Source organism: Polypterus senegalus, chromosome 5 (genome assembly GCF_016835505.1).
Source record: "Polypterus senegalus isolate Bchr_013 chromosome 5, ASM1683550v1, whole genome shotgun sequence".
NCBI lineage: Eukaryota > Metazoa > Chordata > Cladistia > Polypteriformes > Polypteridae > Polypterus > Polypterus senegalus.
The window spans coordinates 38150082-38171007 of NC_053158.1; the positions used below are offsets into that span (position 1 = coordinate 38150082).

At 37.6% G+C, this 20926-nt stretch overlaps 1 protein-coding gene across 1 annotated transcript in view; it reads right to left on the bottom strand.

Moving 5' to 3' along the window:
• Positions 1-236: 236 nt before the first annotated feature.
• Positions 237-20926, bottom strand: part of oprk1 (opioid receptor, kappa 1) — a 63042-nt gene continuing 42352 nt past the window's right edge. The window contains exons 3-4 of the mRNA XM_039754505.1: positions 6466-6818; positions 237-754 (exon numbers count right to left, since the gene is read on the bottom strand). Of these exons, the coding sequence (XP_039610439.1) occupies positions 237-754; positions 6466-6818 (871 nt within the window). The remainder of the gene's footprint in view (positions 755-6465; positions 6819-20926) is intronic.

Here is a 20926-nt window from a genome sequence, read left to right on the forward strand (position 1 = left end):
CAACATATTTTAAATACCACTAATGTTCTGGTGTTTCTGGTTTCTTAAATATGCAATATTTCAAATTTAGAAAGTGCAGCTTGAGGAATTCAGTAAAATCCCTTAGTTTACGAGCATGTGCTACTCATGTTCTAGCAATCATTTTGTATTTAAACTGCTGAAGTTATTTGAGTAAGACCAAGATCATGAGAATCTTCTCTTCCATGTGGGCTGAAAGAGGACATTTCCACTGCTAGTCATACCGGTTTGCTAGTCCCATCAACATTTTCCTCTGGATGATGAATAGTACTTCTTACCTTGCTGGCACCTTGCCTTTCTATCTTCAGTTTTGGAGGAAAGCAGAAGTCTTTGAAACACCTTTTAAAGTTTTCATCCAGAAATGCGTAAAGAATGGGATTAAGACTGCTATTGGTATAGCCAAGTGCCACACAAAAAAAGTAGCCTGCCATCAAGGAAGTGGTTTCTGGAACATTTGCTAAGGCCTTTACTAAAATAAAAATATGTATAGGTGTCCAGCAAACAATGAAAACAGCAACCACTACCAACACCAGTCTTGTGATGCGGCGCAAGTTTCTGTCCTTTTCTCTTGATCCAGAAAGGAGCCGCACACTCTTCAGTCTCAAAATCATCAGGGTGTAACACACAGTGATGATCAGAACAGGCACAACAAATGCAAAAATAAAAACGCAAATTTTCATCAGGGTGTCCCAGTACATGTAGGGTTCAGGGAACTGTAAAGCACATTCAGTAGTACCTGTCAAAAAATAAAACAATATCTGCATAAAGAGATAAAACACTGTTTCCTCCATTTGTGAAACAATTGTATATGAGTCTAAATCTAATTATAAGATACGACTAGATCTAGATTTAACATTTCCATTAAATCAAAATTTGTTTGCACTCTGATTTCAGTAGCATATTTTCGTGGATCTAATGTGAATTTAAAAGAGAAGGCAGCATACTGTATAAGGCAAAGACTGGAAACTCAGTTTGTAAGGTTATGTAAAATATATAATCAACTATAATTTAGTGCAGACAAAAATAAAATTAATTTCACAATTAGTTTTATGTGTCCTTAGTTTACAATCTATCATTAATAAAGGTACAAGCTAAAAATCAAACCAAGTTTGGTATCTCATAAAAATGGTACAATTGGCAGATTGCCTATACATAAATGTTGTTGTATGTATAACATTTTTGCTTGTTTATCCATTCATCAATTATCAAACCTCATTGATCAGTTTAGTAACACTAGGGATGGCAGTGGCTGTTGTAAAGCATTGGGTGAAAGGCTAGAAATAATCTTAGACTGAGAAGTAGGCCATCAAAAGATCATAGAAACAGTCACATTTTACTATAACTAGGTCAGTTATGGTCACCTGTTAACCTACAAAAGACATGTTTGGAGACCAGGGGAAAAAGTGTAAACCTACATAGACACTGACTGGGCAAGAATTCAGATCCAGTCACACATGGCCATGTTGTTAGTAAATTTAAAATATTGAATAATATCCATTTTCTGCAATTTGCTTTTTTACATCTCAGGATTACAGGGAGTTGAAGGCAACAGAGCACCCTAAATATGAAATCAGTCCATCACAGGACACAATTTCATGGATTCACTCAGACAAGACCGGTTTAGGGTCTGCAATCAACCCGACATACTTCCTTAGAATGACAGTAGAAAACTTGGAGTACCTGGAAGAAAAGCCCATGCAGCTATGAGGAGACAGTGATGAACCTGAGAGTCTCTTGCAGTCTCTTAACCACTGCACTGACTGGTGGCTCACTCTTTGCCTAGAATTAGCATTTAGATGTACTGTATAGAGACAGCATCTATTGTATAAAAAATGTTCATCCCTTGGACATTTTCACATTTTTTGTTATACAATATTAAATCTTAGAGGATTTAATTTATCTTTATGACATTGATCAACAGAAAAAGAGTCTTTAATGTCAAAGTGAAAATCGATCTCTACGAAGTGATCTAAATTAATTACAAAAATAAAACAAAATAATTGATTACACAAGTATTTACACTTTTGAATTGTCATTGGTACTGGAAATTGGTTCTACCTACACAATGAAGACAAAAGAACACTCCAGGCAGCTCCTTTCAAAGGTGATTGAAAAGCAGATGTCTGAGGATGCAGACATGAAAATGTCTAAGTCACTTATTCATCTTTGCTCTGATGGGACTAAAATTGAGCTTTCTCGCTATCAGACTAACCACCCTGTTTGTCATATATCAAAGACTGCAAATTATCAAAACCACACCATCAACTTCATGAAGAATGATGATGACAGAGTCATGCTGTGTTGATGCTTCTCTGCAGCAGGTTCTGGAAGTGTTGTAACGGTACAGGGTAAAATACAGAGAAGCCTCATGTACTCTGCAAAACACTTGCACCTTAGGAGATGATTTGTTTTCCAGCAGGACAATAACCCAAAGCATAAAGCCTTAAAGTTACACACAGGAATGGCTTCAGAGAGTCTAGAACATAGACCAATTAAGAATTTGAAGTTGGACTTGAAAAAGGCTGCTCGCTCATGATCTTCATTCAACCTGACAAAGCTAGAGCAGTTTTGCAAAAAAGAAAATGGAGGAACAGGTAAAGTCCAAATAGGCCAATGTGATTCAGACTCAATGCTGTTATGGCAGCCAAAGGTGCACGTACTGAAAACTGACTTGAAGATGGTGAATACTTATGCAATTTATTATTTTGTATTTTATATTTATAATTAATTTTCAGATATGTTTTTGTTTTGACATCAAAGAGTCTTTTTCTGTTGATCAAATGTCAAAAAATTCAAATGAAATCTACTGTGATTTAATGTTGTATAATAATAAAATGTGAAAATGTCTAAGGGGTGACTATTTTGTATAGGAACTATACATTATATAAAATTGCTAGTGTAAATTTCAGGTAGACGATCATCTTTAGTTAGCCTATCTTAGCATGTAACCTTTATCAGGAGGAAATTTTCTCACTTCCACTAGCACTAAGTAAAGGTTTCCACTTTTAAAGGTTAGATGTTCCATTAAATGTTTTTTCTGCAGAATGATATATGTTGTCAGAGGTGGGACAACCTGCCCAACAGTGAGTCTCAATCCAGATAATAATAAAAAAAAAACCTGGCCTCTGTAGCCTCTGAAGTGAATTACTGTGTTCATTATGCATTAAAATGAACAGTAAAGCTAATCAACTAAATGGTTCCCTGTCTCAGTATTTGATTAAAAGAATACTTCTGGACATCATGACAGCATTCCAGACAAAATATCTGCTTCTATTATAATAAAATGCAGTATACAATGGTGAAATTTACAGCCACCGATGCCTCCAATCTTTGTTACATTTACTAACTAAGTCATTTTTTAAAACATTGTAAATGAGATAGTTGCTAAGTAGCTGGTGTCCTTTTTCTTTACTTGTAAGGGACATACATGTTTGTACAGAAATATTGTTTACCCTTTACTGCTGAAATGTGTGTGTGTTTGTGTGTATGTATATAATTCAATTTTATCAGCCGCAGGAAGAATTTACTTTGCTTAGCTCAGCATAAAAAGACTCGGGTATGGCCTCAGGCAGAGAAATGAAAAAATGAAAAGTTGATATCATCTGAAATATATTGTGTGAAGTACAGCTCTGTGGACAGCAGGTGAAATGTAAAACAATTGTGTTCCATGATACCAAGTATTCACTAACAGCAGATTTTATTGTTTGACATGCTTAACTGAGTTAATACCTAATTGACCTAATCTGCATAACACGATGAACATGTTTTTTTAAAGGTTTTCAAATGCTATTTATATTTTACATATAATTCTAAAATATAAATAGTAATATTACATCTAACTATATTTACTGAGCAGACTTCTAATCTATAACAGGGGTTCTGAAATTCAGTCCTGGGGACCCTCTGTGGCTGCAGGCTTTTGTTCCAACCAGATTCACAATCCGTGATGATAACTGATCTCATTTAATTAGCTGGTCTTTTTTCTCTTCTCTCATTCTACATTCAGAAAAGCACAATAGGGTGATTATTACATTTAAAAAATATTTAGAAGTATTTCTATTTTTTCTGTATCTTTAAATGCTTTACTTTTTTATTATTTTGAAATTTATCTGAGTAGTTTGTTTCTTTAGTTGTATCGTAATAGAGAAGCAGAGCAGACACCTGAGAAAACAACACTGAATGATGAAGGGCTGCAACTACTTTAGTGTCAGACCCACTAATTAGTAAATATTGGATTAATTAACCAGAAAACCTGGAAAAGAACAATGAAAATCAGGATGAAAATATTATTAAAAAGTAAAAGCTACATTTCCCATGTAACTGCTTAGTACATTTTAATAAAAATGTACCAAACTTAGTTTCACATTTTTTTCATTGACTCCAAATCACAGAAACTGGGTAATAACAAATCACTTCATTGCGCTATCATTCCAATTAAAAACAGAAGTTGGTTGGATCAAACCTGCAGCTGCAGTGGGTCCCCAGGACCGAGATTGAGAACCACTGATCTATAACATAAAAATGTATACATATTTTTAAAGTGTGCATAAGATATTGGTGGGTTGTTTTAGATTATTATAATTTGCAATCAATCAGCATTAAAGTCAGCCTCTGTTACAGTTATAGGAACAATAGTTTCAGTGATTTGAGATATGTCTTATGATATCTACAGTTAAATGCATTTTGATCCCACAAAGTAGCATAAAAGATTGTAGTACTTTGGGGGCCTTCAAAATTTAACTTTGTTATTTTACTAGAGGTAGGTGTGTAAAGATTGAGCTATGTTGTGCTGAATGGTAATTGTTCTAATATTCTAATATGACATATGCAGTTAATTCAGAAAGTATTCAGACATCTTCATTTTCTGTTCGCCTTATTGTATCACTGATATTACTTTAAATGAATACATTTGCCATTTTAGCCCATCAATCTACACGCATAATGATAAAAGGAAAACATGCTTTCAGAAATATTTGAAAATTCATTACAAATCAAGAACTGAAATCTTTCTTTCATATATACTGTATATTCAGACCCTTTACAGTGGCTCTTCCAATTGTGGTCAAGTGCATTCCTGATGTGCTTAGAATGCGATTTGAGTCCACCTGTGGCAAACTGAATTGATTGGACATAGTATAGAAAGGTGCATAATTTTGTGTATATATAAGGTCCCACAATTCAGATTGCATGTCAGGACAAAAACCAAGCCATGCAGTTCAAGGAATTCTCTAATGACCTCTTCAATCAAACTGTGGTGAGGCAAAGGTCAGAGCATGGGGATTAAACCATTTTTAAAAGTTTGAGTGCTGCCAGGAGGACAATGGCCTCAATAATTGTAAAACTGATGAAGAGTGGAACCTCCAGGATTCTTTTTAGAGCTGGCTTTCTGACAAAACTGAGTAACTAGACAAGGAAAGCCTTGGTCATTGAGGTGGCAAAGATCCCAGAGGTCACTTAAACAGTGCTTTAGAAGTCTGCTGATGAGATGGGAGAACATGTCAGAAGGACAACCATCTCAGCAGCCTCTTGACTTAAAGGCATATGAGAGGCTGTTTGAACTCTTAGACATTATGAAAAAAAACATTTCTAGTCTGATGAGACAAATTGAACTCTTTGGGCAGAAATCCAAGCACTATGCTCATCACCTGCCTAATACCATCCGTATCGATAAGCATGGTGGTGGCAGCATCATGCTGTAATGCTGCTTCTCAGCATCGGAGACCAGGTGACTGGTCATAATTAAGAGAAGGATGAATGCTGCCAAATAAATTGTAGACAACCTGCTCTGGAGTGCACACAACCTTAGACTGGAGCGATGGTTCACCTTTCAGCATGACAATGACCCAAAGCATACAGCCAAGACAACGCTGGAGTCCTTGAGTAGTTCAGCCAAAGCCCAGATTTAAACCCCATAGAACACCTGTGGAAAGACCTAAAGATGGCAGTTTACATACCCTTCACAGTCTAGTCTAATGGCGGTTGAAAGGATCGTCCAGGAGAAAGGGAAAATCTGCCCAAATCCAGGCGTGCAGTATTATGACTTACTCAAACTGTTTTTTTGCCAAAATGGTTTCTACAAAGTAATGAATTAAGGGTCTAAATACTTACATGAATGATAGATTTTAGTACATTTGTAAACCTTACTGAAAAAACGTTTTTACTTTGTCATTATGGGTTATTTAGTGTAGATAAATGAGCAAAAATGGCACATTTATCCATTTAAAATGAAAACTACAACATAATAAAGTGGGCAGAAAGTGAAGGGTTCTGTGAATTTTCTGAATCCACTGTATAACCATGTTTTAACTCATCTAATAAGAATCTTTTCTGGTTTTCAGTCGAGTATATCATTGCAAGCTATTCATTCAAAACTGTTAGGAAGCTTTGGATGACATACTAGTGAACAGGAAAAAGAAATTTCACTTAAAAAGTATAATTGTTACTTACCATCTTTAGTTTGAGTGCTTCCAAGTATGAGAGCAGGTATTCCAGCTGCCGATGACAATATCCATATGCATACATTGATTACCTTTGCTTTAAGTGGAGTGCGGAAATCAAGGGCCTTTACTGGGTGGCACACAGCAATATAGCGATCAACACTCATCATGGTCAAAGTAAAAATACTAGTAAACATGTTATAGTAATCAATTGAAATAAATATTTTGCACACCACTTCCCCAAAAGGCCATGAACTTAACAAATAGTCTGTACTCTGAAAGGGCATTGTGGTGGTAACCAGAGCATCTGCAACCGCTAAATTAAATATGTAGATATTGGTAGCAGTCTTCATCTTTGTATACCTAGAAAGAAATATACAGATATCCTGGAGTTAGTTTTAACTTTGTATTATAACAGCTGTAAACAGAATACACACACTTTAAATTTTTAATGAATCTGTAACTATCATTAGTAATAATAAAAAAACTTTATATATTGTTGTTCTATACCCTGAAGCTTTACAAGACTGAGATATGGTACAAGTCTATTAATATTTTTAACAGTTGGCACATAGCCACAATAAGTGACTTATTTAAATGGAGTTACAGGTTTGCCTTTGGGTTTAATGCACAATGCCTTAGGCAATAGGACACACTGCTGGTTTAAATTGCCCAATTTCTGATTATAGTATCATATATAATTATAATTTGTTACATAAGTCAAGCAGTCTACAATGAGTAGGCATTTAATTAACTCTTACCTGCCTTTCCCAAATACAGCATATGCAGACAAGGATATTTAAAGCAGACTGAAGGGTACCAACTGATCAGATGTGTGCATGCATAATTGAGACTCGGTACTGTGAAACGTACCACAGTGAATGTACAACTTGTGCTGAGCAAATATGACCTACAACCACCGCATCCAAGGATGTTACCTGCCAAGTGATTCCAGGACAGGCTCCCAACTCCCTGTGACACTATTACTATAGTCCATTAACTGTAAGGTTCAGCTAGGAAAGTGCCACCATCAGCAGTGTAAGGTCTGCATAAGTTACTGTATTAAGATATGAATCCTGTCTTAAATATGGGAAAAAATGTTTTTTTAAAAAATTATTTGTAATGCATAAGTGGGACTTAAAATGCAGAACTCCTCTAGGAAGCTACTGAACACCATATATTTATAGACCTAAAGCTAATATATGTAAATATGTTAAGGCATGAATATATTATATTTAGTCCAGCTGGTTCAGGAAAAGTGAAAAATATTTTTTAGGATAATTTGTTTGCATATACTCCATGAAAAAATACATCCTGAGGGACATATATTCATTCAAGGAAAAAAGACAGACAGCTGTCAATTAAAACTTTATCCAACTGGTTACCAACCATCACCCTGGGCATTCCACAATTTACAATAGTCCAGGATAATATTACTAGTTTCTGCACCTTTGACACTCAGTCAGCATACTGAAGTGAGAGAAAATTACCATTATGGTCAGTGGTGGAACTTAGCTTTGCATTGTTTAGAATTACACTTGGCTTTGACAGGTGCCTGTCCTAATGGAGCAGTGTAATACCCCTGAATATATGCCAAGCAGCCATGGACACTACCACTGTTCTGGCACATCTTGTTAGTTTGTAACTAAGGATAGACTACGGCAAGTGGGGACACAACAGTTTCATAGTGCAAAGATGTATATGTATTATTGTGCAAAAACGAAGTGCATAAGCAAGCTGTCAGCCATAAAGTCAGTCATAAATAAATAAACGTTAAAATTAACAGCCCATTCCAGGTTAAGAGCACTTGTTCCACAGTGAGATACACAACACAGGTAATCCAAACTTGCAGTTCAGTGCATCAACAGAATCCCACCAGACATGTACCCAGGTAACTTGCTTGGACATGGCTTCTGTTACCATGCTTCTGGCTTCTTCATCCTACAAAACACAGGAAAGTCCTAAGCTCTCACAAAGCTCAACCTCACACCACTTTCCATCCAGTAATGGACACTCCAGAAAATCCATTGTGCCTTCACTGCTTCTTGTAAATAGATCAGCAGATCCAGGCACCTCACTATGGTTTCCCAGCTCCAAAACATCACTCTTGTTCCTTATTCTTACTCCCACTCATTGTTCTCTGCTAACTTTGTGCTCTCCTGCTAATCACTGGTCCTACCGTTCAGCTCACTGCTGCGTTTTCCTCAATCACTCTCCTGACAGTTATTATTCTGCTTCATGCTTCCATAGCACTCTCCTCACTCTTTACACTCAGTCCTTACTTTGCAGTGCTCTCCTGATGTTTTGCCCTCTTTTTGTGATTCTGCCAGATCTAATTCAGTGCTCTCCCTGTCAACAATCAAACCAGTGCACGGTATGTACATCAATTACCCTGCCTCACAGAAAAAAAGATGTAAGGTTTCTAAAAGACTCTCAAAACCAGGCCAGGACCTTCCCTAACCTGCCTAAAATAGGCCTCACCTGAAGCAGCCTGACCTTCCAATCCCACAGGCAGGCTCCCAGACTCTCCAAGCCTCAAAAATGGAAAACTTTGAAATATTTTGAAGGGTTTGAAATTTAAAATTACTCTAAATGTCTCAAAATATATCATACTTTTCATGGGAATGGACAGCTACAAAAAAAACTTGCAAAAACTGACTTGTTAAATAAGTCAAGTCAAATTGGGGAGCATGCACTGGTACAGTGTGTTGCCACACCCACCACATGATGAAACAGCTCAGGATCCCAGTTGGCTAACCCCCAGCCAGACACGCGGTCCAGTTCCACCCTCCAGAAATGATCCTCTATCTGCCGCAGCCAGGTGTTACGTGCGCAACCCCTTGGCCTGGTCCAGCCACTCAGGTCCCCAACAATGAGGATCCTACGAGCCGCATCACCCTGGGGGAAATGCGCCACATGGCCGTAGTGCCGTAACTGACACTCCCTCACAATACAGGTAATGTGCCTCGTTCAGGACTCCATGAGCAACCGCTCATTCGTCACAAAGTCAAACCAATGGCACCCAAAGACTTTCTGGAGAGACACAGTACCAAAGGAGTCCAGTCTTCGTCTCAGGTCACTGGATAGAGTCCATGTCTCGCAAACCATATAGCAAGACAGGAAGCACCAGGACTCTAAAGACTTGAACCTTCGTACTTTTCCATAGATATCAGGCGGGAGCACCACAGACCCCTTTCCAGCAACCTCATGATCCCCCATGCTCTCCCAATCCGTCTACTGACTTCATAGAAAGAGTCAATAGAGACATGAATGACACTCTCTTTCAAGGGCTTTCCCATCCCCTTCATGATGCTAGCAACCTTCCAACCTTCTGTCGTCTCGGAGCTGTGTGAAGTTTTTTTTACAGTGGCTGGCGTACCAAACTTGCCACCAACCCCCATGATTTCCCTGCAAATTGGAGGACCGCTTGCAGGGCCGGATGCAGTAAGTCCACAAGGAATCTTTGCAATTTTTTTTTTTTAATAAGAACAAAAATAGCAAAAAAAGTGAAAGTATACATAGATATACATAGATATAAGTACTGTATGATACAGATGTATATATAGATACATATATACTGTAGATAGCAGGTTTGGTATATGACTTTATTCTTCAAATGATGACATTTACTGTTAACATATTATTATCTAGTTTAGTTAGTTAATTAGTTTTACTTGCAATTCGGCATTTTCATATTATTCTATATATTTGTGTTTTTTCTTAATATGTTATCACTTACTATTGCATTATGTTATTGTGTCGCATATTGCGTATTGTACTTAATTTATTTATTTATTTATTTATTTTTAATTTATTAATTTTATTATAATCAATACATAGTAATCAAGTTTTACAAAAAAAAGAATTATGCTAAGAACAGATCGATCCCCACCCTTGAGAGAGAGAGCAAGCCAAATGGTGTAAAATTTAAGGCTTGTAAAAAATACCTAAATCAACAAATTCTCTGTGCTTTATAAACTCATTTCAAAATATTACTGATTAGATCCTGCCATGTTTTGAAAAAGTCTGCACAGATCCTCTAACTGAGTATTTGATTTTTCCAATTTTAAATAATATAACACATCAGTTTCCCACTGACTTAAAGAGGAGAGTTTGGGTTCTTCCAGTTTATCAGAATAAGTCTGCGTGCCAACAGTGTAGTGAATGCAATCACAATTTGTTTGTCTTTCTCCACTTTAAGACCCTCTGGAAGAACCCCAAACACAGCTGTTAATGGGTTAGGAGGGATTGTGAGTCCAAGACTGTCTGAGAGGTAATTAAAAATTTTTGTCCAGAATAATGTTAATTTGGTGCAGGCCCAGAACATGTGACCCAGTGAGGCTGGGGCTTGGTTGCAACGTTCGCAGGTTGGATCATGCCCTGGAAACATTTTGAGAGTTTTAGTCGAGACAGATGTGCTCGATATATAATTTTGAGTTGTATAATTGTATGCTTTGCATATGGAGCTTGAGTGAATTCTCTGCATTGCTACTTTCCACTCCTTTTCTGATATATTAATTGAGAGGTCATTTTCCCAGTGTCCTCTTGGATCTTTGAAAGGAAGGGATTGTAAAAGGATTTTATATATTGTAGAGATGGAGTCTAACTCCTTGAAATTGAGCAATAATTTTTCCAGCGTGGATGAGGGTGCAAGATGAGGAAAATCTGGAAGGTTCTGTTTAACAAAGTTCCTGATTTGAAGATAGTGAAAGAAATTTGTAGCTGGAATGTTAAATTTGGAATGTAATTGTTCATAGGATGCAAAGACGTTGTCTATATAAAGATCTCTAAGCAAGTTAATTCCAAATTTTTTCCAGATATTAAAACTGCATATGTTTGTGAGGGTTGAAAGAGGTGGTTCTTTTGCAGGGTGCCACAGAAAGAAGCTTCTCCGTCTTAAAATGCTTTCTACATTGGTTCCAGATTCTAAGTGAGTGGAGCACAATTGGGTTATTAGTGTATTGCCGATAACGTGTGTTTATTGGAGCACAGAGCAAGGAATACAAAGAAGTACTGCAGGATTTTACTTCTATTGCGGTCCATGCCTGTGTATGTTCTTCTATTTGTGTCCAGGTTCTTATCGCTGTATATTTGCGCCAGTAATAAAACTGGAAGTTAGGTAGAGCCATGCCACCTTCTGCCTTTTGTCTTTGTAGGGTCGCTCTTTTGATGCGTGGATGTTTAGAATTCCAAATAAATGAGGTTATTGTTGAATCTAATTGCTTAAAGAACGATTTATTAATGTATATTGGTATGTTTTGAAATAAAAAAAGGAGCTTAGGAAGAATATTCATCTTAACAGTGTTAATTCTTCCAGCTAGTGTGAGATGAAGGGTTGACCATCTATGCAAGTCTTGTTTAATTTTTTCCATGCAGACACGAAATTTTGTTGATAAGAGCTTTATGTTTACTTGTGATGTTTACCCGAGGTATTTAAACTGTTCTGCAATGATAAAAGGAAGGGTGTCTAATCTAATATTATATGCTTGCGAATTCACGGAAAGAGTACACTTTTATTCAGATTAATTCTGAGACCAGAGAGCTTTTGAAATTCTGTGAGTGCTGCTAAGACTGCAGGCACAGAATTTTCTGGGTCCGATATATACAGTACCATGTCATCTGCATATAATGAGATTTTCTGTTCCAGTCCTTCTCTGCTAATCCCCTTTATCTGATCAGTATTTCGACAATGTATTGCCAGTGGTTCAATGGCAATTGCAAACAGCAGTGGTGACAAAGGGCATCCTTGTCTTGTGCCACGTTCTAGTTTAAAGTAGTCTGAGCAAATGTTATTGATGCAAACTGAAGCTTCTGGGTTAGTATACAGTAATTTAATCCATGCACAAATGTTCGGGCCAAACCCAAACTTCTCCAAAATAGTAAAAAGGTATTTCCATTCAATCATGTCGAATGCTTTTTCTGCATCCAATGATAATAATATTTCTGGGGTGTTTGATTTAGTTGGTGAGTATATTACATTAAACAGGCGTCGAAGATTTGAAGATAAGTGTCGGCCCCTAATAAATCCAGTTTGGTCTTGTGATATTACGAGGGAGCACTTTCTCCATCCTTCTAGCTATGATTTTAGAGAGTATTTTAACGTCGTTATTCAGAAGTGAAATTGGTCTGTATGATGCACATTGTAATAAGTCCTTATTTTGTTTTGGAAAGACAGTGATTAGTGCTTGGCGAAAGGTTTGTGGAAGAGATTGGTTATCTCTGGCTTCTGTAAATGTTGCTAATAGGAGGGAGCTAGCTGAGCGGAGAATTTCTTGTAAAACTCTGCAGGGTAGCCGTCAGGGCCTGCTGCTTTTCCACCTTGGAGTGACTTTATAGCATCCAGTAATTCTGATAATGACAGAGGTTTATCGAGTTCCTCCACACTAAAAGCGTCAATTTGTGGTATCTGTAATTTATCCAGAAATGCATTAGATTGTATATTGTCTTCTTTAAACTCAGTAGTATATAGGGATTTATAGTAGTCTCTAAAAGTGTACATTATATTTTTGTGTTCGATGATTTTATCTCCATTCGTGTTAGTAATTACGAGATTGCGTTGCTGCACATCTTGCTTGTGAATTTGTTGCGCTAAAAGCTTATTAGCTTTCTCTCCATGTTCATAATAATGATGTCTGGATTTGTAAATTAGTTGTTCGGTTTCTTTAGTTGTCAAGAGGTTTAATTCTGAATGTAGAGCCTGCCTCCTCTTATGTAGAGTCTCGCTTGGTAGTCTGGCATGTTCTTCATCTATTTTAGTAATTTCACTTTTTATCTCTGCTACTTTCTTCGGATTTATTTCTGTGGGAAAGATATGAGATAATCTGTCCTCTTAAGAAGGCCTTAAGAGTTTCCCAGAGTATTCCTGCAGAGATCTCAGGGGATGTATTTGTCTCTAGAAAGAATTCAATTTGTTTGGATATAAATTCAGTACAATTCTCGTCAGCTAATAGAAGCGGATTGAGGTGCCATCTGCGGGTGAGTGTATGGGGCTTAGTAATTTCAGCTCCAAGATCATCGGAGCATGGTCTGAAATAACAATAGCATCGTATTTACAAGATTTAATCTTAGGCAAGAAGTTATTATCTATAAAGAAGTAATCAATCCTTGAGTAGCAATGATGTACTGGTGAGTAGAAAGAATATGTTCTTGAATTTGGGTTTAAAACCTCCAGGGATCTGATAAGTTGTGATCAGTTATAAACTTTGTAATTATCTTTGCGGTGTTAGTTGCGTTCCCCTGTGGAGGAAGTCTTATCTAAAAGTGGATTTAGAACACAATTAAAGTCCCCAGCCATTATAAGTTTATGAGTGTTCAGATTGGGAATGGATGCAAATAAATTTTGTATAAATTCCTTATCATCAACATTAGGTGCATAAACATTTATCAAAATCATTTTACAGTTAGATAAGTCTCCCATGACCATCACATATCTCCCTTCAGGATCCAATACTACATCTGATGCTACAAATGGTACTGTTCTATGTATAAGAATTCCCACCCCTCTAGTTTTCTTTGTAAAACTAGAATGGAACATTTGGCCAGTCCAGTCTTTTGCAGCGGAACTGATCCTTACTTAGTAAGTGGGTTTCCTGTAAAAATACTATTTTAGCATTTAGACCTGTTAGGTGAGAAAGTACTTTCTTTCTCTTTAATTCGTGATTCAGGCCTTTAACATTCCAGCTTACGAAGTTAACTGTCCCATCATGGAGACACTGATTCTGAGTTTTTGATGTCATTTATAGTCTTAACTGGAAGTGAAATAGTTTAGGTCTTAATTTCCTATTCCCCAAGAGTTGTTGCCATGCAGCTTATTATTACGTTGATAGTTATAATTATAAAGATTGAGATGATAGATTAGATATAGATCAAGCCTGCTCTCTTTCTCTTCCCCCCTTAACCCCCACCCTCCCTTTTTGCCTCCCCAGGTGAGGCTAAAACCCACTTCATGCAGTCCCAGTCCTCTGACATACCCAGCGACAGAGCACGTCCAAAGCAATCAAGCCCCCATGCAGTGGCGCTTTAAGGTTAAAAGATAGAGATATCTGTTACCAATATAGTCTTTAAAAGAGGAAAAAAAAAAAGAAAAAAGAATTTTGCACTTAATATATACATATATATATATACATATATATATATATATATATATATATATATATATATATATATATATATATACATACATATACATACACATATATACACATATATACATACACATACACATACATATAATCTTCAGCAATTTTAGTGCATTAAGATGATATCCCCAGATAATAAACCCAGGTGATGGTGTTAAAGATGTGTCCAAAACAAGCATAACAAGTCTTAATGCAGTAATAGCAATAACAGTAAACCAAGGGTATGATATTGAACAGTCTCATTTAGGGTACACATGAAATAATTAGAAAAGAAAAAAGAGGAGGAAAACGTAATTAAGCACAATAAAACATAAACATTTAGCCCTAGTAATACTAAGTAATAATAAGTAATAAGTAAGTAATAATAATAATAAGTAAGTAATATAAGAATATGAGAATATATGCTGATAAAAACCCGTATTTTAAAACAAATAGATCAGACAGTAGATTATTAATCCTAGCTTTATCATTTACCGCCATGACTCACAATTATGTATCAGAATAGTCCCGGGATCAGCTTTCTTAACTCATTTTCTGCCTCCTCCTTGCTAGCGAAAACATAGAAATGACCCTGCCATTCCACTTTCAGTTTTGCCGGATACAGGAGGCCGTATTTGACATTGGCTTGCCGTAGCTGCTGTTTAATATTATAGAAGGCTGCGCTTTAATAGCTGTTGCTGGAGAGAAGTCAGGGAAGACGCGAATGTGGCAATTTTCATATATAATATTTTCCTTTTTCTGAGGAGTTCCATCACCTCTAACTTAAATGATAATCGCTCAAAACGAACTATAAAAGATCTTGGTCGGGTCTGACGGTGTTTGATCCGCGACGCGTAAGCCGCTGCTATCTCAGATTCTGCTTTAAAGTCGCCCGATTATTTTAGAAAAAGTTCAGTTGCGAATTTCACAGGGTTTAAACTTTCTCGATTCTCCGCAGGCCTTCAATTCTGACATTATACCTTCTACTGCCATCTTCTAAAGCAGCCAGTCTGTCTCCAAGTTTTTCTCCGAGTTTTTTACATTCCGAACTGGCATTTACTGCTCTTTCCTCGGCACTGGAAGCTAGATGTTCGGCTATTTCGATCCGATTCGTGAATGTCTCACTAAGATGCTCCAATTGATCAGCAAGCGTGCTCAGTTTAGCCGAGTTTTTCTCAATGCGCTCTTCAATTTTGCCCAGCACCTGTCGAAGTTCAAGTTGGACCTCTTGACGCAGCCTTTCATTTGCCTGTTGGAATTCCTGTCGCAGCCTTTCATTTGCCTGTTGGATTTCCTGTCGCAGACATTCATTGGCCTGTTTCATCTCCTGTTTTAATTCCTGTTTCAGTCTCTCAAGTGCCTTTGCCGTTGCTTTCTCATTAGCCTTCTCGCTTTCCTTTATATCTTGCGTGAGCTCAGCTAGCAACACTTTCAGTTCAGATAGCTCAAATGTGCCTTCTTGTGCCGTAGATGAAGCAGCAGACTCTGCTGAAGCCGGTGTCCCCGCTGCTCCAGTCCCGCGTAATTGCGTAACTGAAGCCGCGGACCTCCCGGCCTTTTCCAGTTTCAGGTAATCCTCTCCAATCGGCGAGCTATCCACATCTGCACTCACGATCGCACCTTCGCTCCCCTTTTCGCTCTCAGCCGGCGACGATGTAGCGGACCGTGGTCCCGAGGAGTCTGTACTTTCGCCCATCTGATCCAGGTCTGTCTCTGACAGGCCGTATCTCGAGCTAGGGCTTGCTGATCGCAGCTTGGATGTAGCTTTAGTCTTCGATTCTTTCGTTCTTTCCTTCTTGTTGGCCATGTTTATATGTGTTTACATATACTGTAGCGGTCCCTCTCGGGTCGAATAAATACAGGATTTATTGTATTATAGTTGTATAGTTGTATTTAATTTGTGTTATATCCATGGATGCAACATCAAGAAAAATTAAGCAACTATGTTGCTTGGCAATAAAGTGGAAAGTTCAAGTTATTTTTAACTGTGTTTGGACTTTTTTTCTCTTAGGTCTGCCACACACGTTAAATTTTAATTATCCATTAAGATTCAAAAGTAACTTTCTGTCGTGTTAATGAGACTGCTTCAGGTGGTTATTATATTATTATGTTATTGCTTTTGGAGATAAAAGCAAACAAGAAGTGCAATGGGAAAAAAACAAGCAAGAAGTGCAATGGAGAACCTTCATAGCCTTGGTATGTAGAGGATTCTTGATATTCTGGGACGCCTAATTTATCAGACCAATGTAACAGAAGTGCAGTTGAATGTTGTGGAGTACTGAAGTAAAAAAAAACTAATAATTTAAGACTTCTGGAGCACTGAAGAGCATATAGTTAAGTCACGTCTCTGCATAGTGTACAACTTGCCGATGATCCTCTACAGATGATGAAGCAAAATGTATTCTCTAAGCAGATAAGTCCATTGAGCCACAAGTACTATTAGCAGCATGATCAGATTTGGACAATTAGCTTCACTTATGGAAACTGCAAGGAGGATATCACAGTAAACCAAACTTAGATGCTTACTGATCCAATTCATGAGACCAGGATGTGTTCTAATAAGGAACTGAAGAAGGTGGAGGATGGTATATGCCTGAAGAGGCAACTGTCAATCACCAGAGGTGATACTATGTTCAGCTTTTAAACCACATTTTCTTCACTGCCCCCGAAACATTAAGCATGTTTTACTAAAGAAGCACACAGCCATCTATGTCATTAGGGTGAAGAAGGTCCATAGACTTCCAGAAAAACACAAAAAACAGCCTGGAGGTCTTAAGGATGTTAACTTTCAGGGGTCTATAGGTAAATCATTTTGGTGAAGGGGAGTTGAGGAGAAGTGTACTTGGAACTGATGAACAGTATCTGGAGAGATGATGACTTAGTACCAATAAGCTGAGGCGGTTCAGAGGTGGATATGTTTTAAAAGAAAATGAGCAGTGGCAGAATCAAACAGACAGACAGATGAGACCATGCTTATGGGTGAGCTGGGGGAGTGATGCTAAGATGGAGTCCTCTTGTGGTGTCGTGGGTTAATGAATAGAACAGTGATTACAGACAGTACAAGGAAAAAGTCCTATAAGGATGATTCACCACAGTGTTTTAACTGGAATGGATGATAAGAACCAGTTAAGGGAGCTGGGGTAAATTTGTCAATTTTTATTTTTACATATGATTCTCTTACAGATAACTAAAATTTTGTGGCACAGTCTGTGGATGACCTACCTTCCATTAAAACAAAGTCTGTATAGAGTTACAGAAGTTTCATTTTAGTTCCATAGCTCTACATACTTAAAGTGACAATCCTGGTAAGCAGAGTATGGAAAGATAAAGTTACAAGTTTAGCAATCTGCATGGGATGACTAGGCATTGAAAAATCTTCAACATATTCTTCACAAACTGCTTTCTCAAACAAATAATGCAGGTAAAATTTACGTTGCTATGGGAAAATACTGTGTGTTTCAGTTTTGTTTTTTAATTTTCTCATACACATATAGTCAAGCATGCATAAATAGGAGACATCTTCAGTGCAATAACAGCAATACCACCCCAGGTCGAGAAGTGGCACTCTTTACTAACTCAACATTCTTTTCCACACACATGTCAGAGGGATGCCAGGTGGAAGATGAGTGACAGAAAATCTGCTTCTTCATGACCAAGCACCACGCCTGTGGGGTACCAGATCTTTAATTCTACCCAGTGCCAGAAGGAGGTATTCATTCTCCAGAAAATTACTGCAACTGATAGGATGGATCAGAGCCTCTATTTTCCCTTTTGGCTGTTTAGCACCCTTTTGTCCAATTTATCTTGCCTTTTTTCTTTGTTAGTCAAGATTAAATCAGGTACCGCTGGTACCCCAACACTTTCTATGGCTTCTTGACTAATAATTTGTTTACAGTTTATACTGTATATATTGTATCTCTGTAATGATAAAGCTTATATTAAGAAAACCTTTATTGTATTCTAGAGGAAATTTCCACTGTAACTGTTCAGTTTAAAGATAATGTCAAATTGTTTTCTTTGCTCACCCCTGTCTAAAACCAGTCACAAGAGCAACATTAGGATGGCTACCTTGATACCTCAACTACCTTCATGTGTTAACCACAGGTTAGGGCTTACAGCAGCCAACAGACACATTTTTCACCAGCCACAAAAATAACATTGACTGGTAGAAAGTTTGAGAAGATATGTCTTGTATTATCAGGATTACTTTAAAGGTATGAGGCATGCACATGGGAAACTGTTGGCTCTTGAACTACAACATCTCATTAATAAAAACGGTTATACAGTAGCAAGAAAGTGCAAGATCAACACAAATATAAATTCTATAGCACCATGGATCTGTGGTTCCATGCCCTCCTAAGGAGTAAACCTGACCAAAACTTGACCAGCACAAAATTGAAATGCAAGCTTTGACCAAGCCACGTCATATCTAGGCACATTGAGTGCCCAAATTTCTAGCAAGAAGAGCTGCTATCAATCCAGGTTATTTGAGGTGTTTGCCATACCCATCTAGCATTGCTTTTGTGCTAGGCACATTGAAAACAGGATTCTATATAATGCTATCTGACTTACTACCTGGGAATTAGAGGATTAAATGAAAAAAACAAATTTGTCAGTGTAGTCCAGTCTGACTCTGACGGTGACCACAAGTGGAGCTGCAGATTGCAACTGAATTTCTATGATAGGCAGTTTAGTTTATATAGAAAGAAATGGGGTCAAATGGATTGGAATATTCAGGTCAATACAAAAAAGTTCCAGAAGTGAGCAGGTGGTCAACACCAGCCCCCTCCATGACAAACCAATGTGTAAGTCAATGGTTATCAATAACCATAATAATGTTAAACCCACCAGATACAGTTTGTCTTAACATTATTAACAATTATGAGCAATCCATCAATTTCAATTCAACTATAGAACTGCATATTCAGCAATCTGCTCTGAGGTCTAGTAATGTTGAATTACGTGCTACCAATTTTTGTGAATTTTGCTTTATTACCTTAAAATTAAGGACAGAGCTGAAAATTCAATTACTAGTTTCTGAATGAACAATAATAACTTGTTTTTCTCAAACATTCTCAATAAGAGTGTTGAAAAACGCACAGTATTTGCTGAGCCCCTGCCAGAATTAACACCAGAGTTGGGGCCATTCATAAATTAAAATGGAAATGCACGGCCAATTCTAATGTACTTCCTGGATTTGGACCCAGCTAAAGAGGAAATGAATTGAAAGTAAAACTGAATTGGAATGAAAAGGAAACAGAATTTAATCCCAATGAATTCCAATGAAATTTCATTTCTGAGATAATTTGTCTTGATTTGTTAAATATTGTACATAAAAAATTATGAACCATGTAAACTACAAACACATCAAATACATTGGAGCATAATGTATTACATATCATCCAAGATAATCATTCAACATTTCTTCATATCTAAATATAGGAATGTGTATGTCTTATTTGCATCATTCTCTCCATGCAATAACTTTCGAGAATAAAACAGGGTAGCAAGTAATAACAGGCCACACCCCCTCAGGTAAATGGAAAAAGAAAACAAAAAATGGAGAAAGGCGCAGTGGTAGCCTCGCAGTTAGGAGACCCGGGTTCGCTTCCCGGGTCCTCCCTGCGTGGAGTTTGCATGTTCTCCCCGTGTCTGCGTGGGTTTCCTCCGGGCGCTCCGGTTTCCTCCCACAGTCCAAAGACATGCAGGTTAGGTGGAATGGCGATTCTAAATTGGCCTTGGTGTGTGGGTGTGTTTGTGTGTGTCCTGCGGTGAGTTGGCACCCTGCCCAGGATTAGTTCCTGCCTTGTGCCCTGTGTTGGCTGGGATTGGCTCCAGCGTGACCCAGTGTTCGGATTCAGCGGGTTGGATAATGGATGGATGGATGGAAAATGGAGAAAACAGTGGAGACATGGGCAGAGCTCAGGGTGAAATGTGACACCCTCATCCCAGCATCAAATTAATCATGAAAGTATAGAAATAAAGTTTTGTTGCACTTAAATTTTTTGCATATATTTTGATTCACATTTTTCATTGTTATTTTTGTTGTGCCAGTCAGGTTGAATGGAAAATCACTAGGTTGGGGGATATTCAGACTAAGAGATGAGCGTATGCTCAGAAAACCGTACTAGCAGAGTCCCAAAACTCTGTTCAGATGTACTTTTAAGTTTGTTCCTTATGCCTGCTTTTTTTTTAGGGAATCTTACTCAACTATTCACAAAGACTTCCTGAAAGTTTCAGGTTTATAGGTCATCTTGGGGAAATGAAGGTAGAAGTCAACATGTTGCACGTCCACGAGTAAATTTCTGCAATGAGAACAAATGAGTGTCCATGATCTACCGCATTTTCATCATG